This window comes from Emydura macquarii, unplaced genomic scaffold (genome assembly GCF_026122565.2).
Source record: "Emydura macquarii macquarii isolate MOO-44397 ecotype Brisbane River unplaced genomic scaffold, CSIRO-AGI_Emac_v2 contig_295, whole genome shotgun sequence".
Classification (NCBI taxonomy): domain Eukaryota; kingdom Metazoa; phylum Chordata; order Testudines; family Chelidae; genus Emydura; species Emydura macquarii.
The window spans coordinates 14,588,596-14,594,854 of record NW_027130432.1 but is presented as its reverse complement, the minus strand read 5'-3'; the positions used below and the strand labels follow the sequence as shown (position 1 = coordinate 14,594,854).

General features: G+C 57.0%; 1 protein-coding gene across 1 annotated transcript; it reads left to right on the top strand.

Moving 5' to 3' along the window:
• Positions 1 to 293: 293 nt before the first annotated feature.
• Positions 294 to 6,125, top strand: CUNH16orf86 (chromosome unknown C16orf86 homolog). Its single transcript, XM_067550224.1, has 5 exons — positions 294 to 410; positions 1,313 to 1,470; positions 3,347 to 3,537; positions 4,752 to 4,922; positions 5,779 to 6,125. Exons 1-5 carry the CDS (start codon positions 294 to 296, stop codon positions 5,922 to 5,924), a joined length of 783 nt encoding a protein of 260 aa, XP_067406325.1. The 3' UTR covers positions 5,925 to 6,125.
• Positions 6,126 to 6,259: the final 134 nt, after the last annotated feature.

Genomic DNA, 6,259 nt, shown 5'->3' with positions numbered 1-6,259 from the left:
GGTTCTGGCCTCGGCTCTGGCTCAGATCCATTGTGTGACTTGGGCAGGTCACGCCATCTCCCCCCGCCTGTGCTCCACCACCGTAAGCCAGGCTAAAAGTCACTTTCCCCCTGGGGCTGGGAGAATTGGGCAGCATTTGTAATGCTTGCCCACCCCTGCCACGGAGCTGAGCGGGCACCCCATGCCTCAACCTAGGGCTAAGCATCATTATCAGACAGGAGACCAAATCGTGCCGACACAGCGCACACACAAGCACCATTACCTGATGTCAGCCATTGCCCTGTTCTCAGGCGATGGCCACCGCAGCAAGGAGTCCAAGTGAGAAGCGGGCTGGGGGGAAGGCCTTGCCTGGCCGCTTCCTCTCCCAGTTGGCAGCAGCTCTGGACAATCCGGCCATCAAGGCATTGGAGGTAAATAACGATCTCGGGCATTGAGAACACAAGCCGCAATGGGACAGGCGCGTTTGCCAAGCTGCGGCTCAGGCTCAGCGGCTGTCTGATGCAGGCGCATCCACAAGGTGATCTGGCGAGGAGCAGGGAACGTGTCTCCTCCTACCACAACGTGGGGCAAAGACAAGGAAAAGCCCCATGGGCGCCGGGTTGTTTCCCCTGGGGAAGGGGCCGTGTCCCAGAAAGACAGCTTGTCTGTTCTGTTACACTGCCACGTTGTCATCACACGAGATATAACAAGAATTAATGGCCCCCAGAAAACTGATTTGGGGCTCACATTTCCCTGGCTTCTTTGACACCTTCCTGCCCCGGGCCCGGGTTCTCATTACAACAGGGCTTTGATAGTGCAGCTGACCTGCCCTGCCTGGCTGCGAGGCCTTGCTAGTTAGCAGCTGGCAGCAGCATTCTCACTCCTGCGCTGTTCTTTGCAAACAAGCGCAGAGCCCCATCGCTCCGTGAAATTATTTTACCCTAACTTTACATGCGTCTAACCCAGTGTCTGCTCCGAGCTGCAGCGCACAGGCCTCAAATGGCCATCCAGTTCCTGTTGCTAGCCTGTCCCCATGGCTTGGTGGGGGCAGGGTTTGTGCCCCAGCCCAAGTCCATGGACGTCTGACCTCTCATGCAGATGGTTTTTAAAGGGAGCTTTTTACTGAAGCAATTCACAGGCCAGAAGTCCAAGGGCCCTAGCCACTTGTTCACTGCAAATCTCAGCTTCACCTCCAGGCCCATAGGAGCAGTGCAGAATGGGCTGTGGTGGGCCTGGGCTGAGAGCTGGAGTCTGCACATGCACTGCAGCCGGGAAATGTTGCTTTCATCCATCATGCACTGCCCAAGCAGTAACCTTTCACCTCCCTCCCCAGTGGGACAAGGACGGGCAAGGAGTGGTCGTCAATGCCCAGCTGTACGACGAGGAGGGTCAGAAGCACAAAGAGCTTTTTCCGGAGCTGAAACAGCTGCGCTCGATCTCCGTGCTGCAGGCGTGGCTGCTGACCTCTGGCTTTAAAGCAAAGGCAGCGAAGTAGGTTGGAGAGTCCCCTGGGTGCGGGATTACTAGCGTCAGACTGCGGTGGGATCATACCCCCTGGCGCCAGGGGCTCCAAGGAGCTGGCTGCCTGCAAAGAGCAGAGACTGAGACTGGGCCCTAACTCATATGCGAAGGGCTCGGGGCAGGGGCCCAGTGCCAGGCCTGATTACAGGTCAGACCTTTGTTCTGATGAGAATTAAGGGACTTGGCCCTTGGGGTTGAAATTGGGGAGGGGTGAGAATCGCAGAGGCCAGAGTGGTAGGAGAGGGGCTGGAGCAGGGGGGACCTGCCCCCAGTGGTTATGCAGCACCTGGGGCATCGGAGCTGAGTGAATGATATCGGGTTGTGAAGGCTCCTCCCAGCTACTATTCCTCCTCTTGTGGAGAGGAAGGCAGGCTCTTGGGCTTGGTGCCCCAACTGGGCCCTCTGGGGTTGATGGGGGGCTGGAAGGCTCTGACTTGCCCTCTGTTCTGGGGCTGGCTGCATTCTGCAATGGGCTCTGGCTGCCCTAGCTTGTTGCAGGAGCTGCCCGTTCGAGTGGGGTGCTGCCTGGGGCACAAGGAGGGTGCGGGGCCTGTTGATAGGGTCTCTGTGTGTACATGTCCCCTACAGGGTTGGCCACCTCCCAACGAGGAAGAGCTTCCACTCTGCATCGGGGCTGGAAGAATGGGATGGGCAGGGGCCAGTGTGGTATTTCCCAGCCATTCCTGTGACGGCAGCGTTCGTTCAACCCCCTAAGGCGGGTGGCGATGAGGGACAGACGAGGCAGTGGGGCCGTGCAGTGGTTGTTGTCTCTGGAGCAATGGCCCATGGACACTGGGTTGCTCAGGGGCCTGAACCCTTTTGTCTCAGAGACAGATGGGGCGGGCCGGGCCGGGCCAGTCCAGGTCAGTAGTTACCCAAAGCCATGGCCCACTGACAGCTGCTGAGTGACCTTTCTGTCATGAGCCACCACCACAGCTGGTACCCGGCAAAGGGGCCAGAAGCTGAATGGGGCAGAGACTGAACTGCCTGAGAGCAGCTCCCCTCCAAGCAGGCCTGCAGCCTGTTGGCTGGGCACGCAGGGGAAGCTGGCACAGTAGCTGCAAATCCAGGGCACAGAACACAGCAGTATTAAATAAGGGCAACTTCAGGCCCATGAGCGACACGTGAGGAAATGGACCCCGAACAGGTTCTACTAATTGGAATCCCTGCTGGGACCAGCTCAATGTAACGCCAGGGTCCAGATAGGATCCATCTGCCCTGCGACCTGGAAGCTAACCTGGACCAGCTTCTGCAATGCACATACCTGTGTCAGGCATGCGTAGTGAATCCTCTCACCATAGTTATAGAGGAGAGGGCAGCTGGCCAGATGCTCAGAGGCAGTGGAACACACCAGCCAGATGGAGACATGCACCCAGATTGCTTAAACAGGCTGGCTCAGCTGCAGCCAGCTCTGACCCTCTTCTAAGATACAAGCTGAGCATAGGGTGTAGAAAGGGTGGGGTTAACTTATAAACATTACCTCATTCTTAGGTCAGAATAGGGGACCGGGAGTGGGATTCCTGGGTTTTCTTCTCCTGACTCTGCCACTGACTTCGGGTGCAACCTTGGACACGCCATTACCCTGCTCTGTGCCTCAGTTTCCCCATCTGCACAAGGCACATGGTCCCACATCTTCATCAAGGGCTAGGGGGGTGAAAGGCATCCCAGAGGGGCAGAGCATTTCAAGTTACAGTGCCACTAGCTTCAAGCAGGAGCAGAATTGCCCGAGTCCCATGGGAAAGGCTCTCCAGCCTGACGGGTGCAGGAAGAGTCAAAAAAGACCACAGCATCTGCCCAGCATCTCAGACCCACCCACCCTCCCCTTTTGTCTGGTTCTGCCCCACAGGGCTGATGGCGCAGTGCTCGTTTTCCAGCACCCTGACTTCAGGAACCTGCCTACCAAGGCAGGGGAGGGGGACTCGCCCCTCGCCACCAAGCAACACAAGAAAGCCAAGAAAAGGAAAAGCTCAGCAAACCCGGCTGCTTCTGCAGCCAGCCTGGCAGCGGTTCCAGCCCCGGACACACCCGGCGGGGACAGTAAGTGCACATACCACACTTCAGAATCGCGCTGCTCCTTCCTGCCGTGACAGCGGTACCTGGCAGGAGGAAAGCCCTTGATGTTCTCCGCTGTGCTGGTGGGAAGCACAGGACACAACCGGGCCTTTGTGGTGCCGGCTGTGGCAGGGTAGTAGGTTGGCTTAGGGCATGATAGGTCCGCCCCCAGAGAAGGTAAAGGCCCCGCTAATGCTTCCAGACGAAGGGGTCCTCCTGTAGCTCAGGTAGTGGAGACCTGTGGTTTGAGGGCTCCAGGCTGGGCTCCCCAGCACTGTGTGTGTTAAGTCTGTCTCACTATTGTCCCCAGCAGTAGTTTCCTTGCAGGATCGGGCTGCATGGTGTGCCTGACACATCCTCCACCAGCCAGCCCCGGCCTCAGGTCTAACGAGCAGCCCTGCCACAGACTCCATTATAGGGAGGGGGCAAGTCCTGCCTCTCCCCAAAAATATACAAGCAGGCAACACCCAAGGTGCTGGGGCCCGAGCCCCAGTGCTGGATTCTGCTCACTCCCCTCCCTGGCGTCCTTCCATCGCCACCACCCCCAGCCCAGAGAGGACGTCCCTGCCCTTCAGACACAACGGCCTCAGGACTAGAGAAGCCACTTCCTGCCTCTGCTCTAGTGGGAGAAACTGGCACCAGGAACAGCCTCCCTTCCGCTCCCCTGCTCCGGCAGCTGGAGGCCACTGTCCACGGCTGGCCAGTGCTGGCTGAGAGGAGGTCATGCTGCCAGACACACCCCAGCAGCTTCTCCTTGTAGCAGCAGCATCCCCAGCCCATGGACACAGAGGGAGACAGGCCCACCACAGGGTCTCGCTAACCACGACAGACGAAAGGTGGGGCTGGAAGGATCATTATCCCCAGGGCACAGAGGGGGAACGTCTAGACTTACCCAAGGGCACCCGGCAAATCTGCAGCAGAGCCAGAAATTGCAGCCAGGTCTGCTGAGTCCCAAATGGAGCCTTCACCACAACACCAACCTCCTTTGCAAGAGCTGTTGCTAATGCGCTGTGTGATCGTGGGCAAGTCCCTCCCCCGCTCTGTGCCTCAGTTTCCCCCTCTGTAGCCCAGGGATCGTGATCCTCCCTGGGGTTGTGAGGCTTTTGTTGCAACCTGTTTGGGAGGGACCCGGAAGGCCCTGGCTGGGTGACAGGGATACAAAGCATGTTGTGTTACAGTGGTGGTTATAACCATGCTAGGGAGACCCCAGCGCCTACGGGCCTTATACCAGTACATAAACTATGACAACCCGGAGCTGAACAGCCCCTCAGAGGATGAGAGCGACACACCAGATACAGCTGCACTGGGGGAGGCTGCCAGAGCCCCAGACAAGGCAAACACCGAGGAGTCAGAGGGGTCTCGCCAAGCAGGTAATAGGGAAGGAGCTGGGGCTCTGGGCTGAATGCAGCCATCAGAGCTGGCAAACTGGCCCTTGCTGGGCGCTAACCCAGCACAGTTTGGTAAAGTTTATGAGAACTTGGCAAGGTGCCACTGCGTCAGGAGGGGAATACAGGCAAAAAGCTTTGCCTGCTTAGAAGAACTGCTGGGGGTTAGGTTCTCAGCCTACTGCCCCCTCCCCCATCACTCCCACACACACCTCAGAGAGCAGCTGCTGGCTGCAAACCATTCCCTCCACGCAGGAAGAATTGCACCTTCCAGTCCCAAAGAACTGACTCCCCTTTCTCTTAGCCCAAAAGAGCTCTTCTCTGTTCATCTCCCTGCCGAGTGAGCCGTCCATTGCCGAGTTGAGCCTTGTTTGCAGAGCCGATCACACTAGCTGGGGTCATTCCTACCCCCTTCCTCCTAAGTTAAATGCTCCAGGTCTGTGCAGGTGCCGGTGGCAGCACAGAAGCAAGCTCCCCACAACTCCCCCCCATTACCAAGGGGGAATGGAAAGGCTAGGCCATGTCTCTGGGGGATGGTTTCAATGCAGACTCCTGATTCTTATGAGAGACGGGCACAACCTCCTCCAGCGCCCTTTCTCCCTGGGCTGGATGATCAGAATTCCCCGCTGCGGGAAAAGAGTCCAGATGCTCTTAGTTGGTGGGTAGCAGCAGGGAAATGATCCATCGGGGGCAGATACAGCCAGCCTGTGAGGCCTGCCTCTCTGACCACAGCCAGGGGCCAGGGGAAGCCTCCCTCAGTGCAGATCTAATAGTGGGGGCTGGTGCTGCCCTGTGAGATGAGCAAGTTCAGATACCCACCTGTCTTGTGTTTCCATTGCAGGAGCAAAAGGAGATAACCCAGAAAGTTACTCCCCAGCAATTCCTCTCCAGGCAGAGGTTGACAAGTCAACGCAAGTCGACATTGACAAGATGCTGAGCGTCTGTGCAGCTCACCTGGTGCCACCACTTTCACCGCAGTCTAAATAATTACATAGATTTAGATGTCCTGCCTTGTGAGTTTAGCATAAAAGAAACCTGGGACTGGGCCCATTGACTTTCTGCTGCCTTAAAACTCTGCAGTGAATCCTTAGGGTAGCTTGGCATTTTGCCGAGTATTCCTGGCAAAAGCCACTGTCTTTATAAAATGCTACTACACCTCCCAGACACTGTTCATTATGGTTAGGAGCAGGGAATTAACATTTGAGCCCCTCTCACTCATTTATGAATTAAAGGGAGACGTTAAAGTTGCTGACTATCATAGTTGTCTAAAAATCAAATGCACCATTGCAACTGACTGAGGGTGGGCCTGGAACAGGAGTCAA

What these genes read in the sequence shown, in the direction of transcription:
- CUNH16orf86 (XM_067550224.1), top strand. Translation starts at nt 294, where the DNA reads ATGGCCACCGCAGCAAGGAGTCCAAGTGAGAAGCGGGCTGGGGGGAAG. An exon ending in TTTAAAGCAAAGGCAGCGAA is followed by an intron (nt 1,471 to 3,346) that starts GTAGGTTGGAGA and finishes TCTGCCCCACAG; the next exon opens with GGCTGATGGCGCAGTGCTCG. An exon ending in AGAGGGGTCTCGCCAAGCAG is followed by an intron (nt 4,923 to 5,778) that starts GTAATAGGGAAG and finishes TTTCCATTGCAG; the next exon opens with GAGCAAAAGGAGATAACCCA.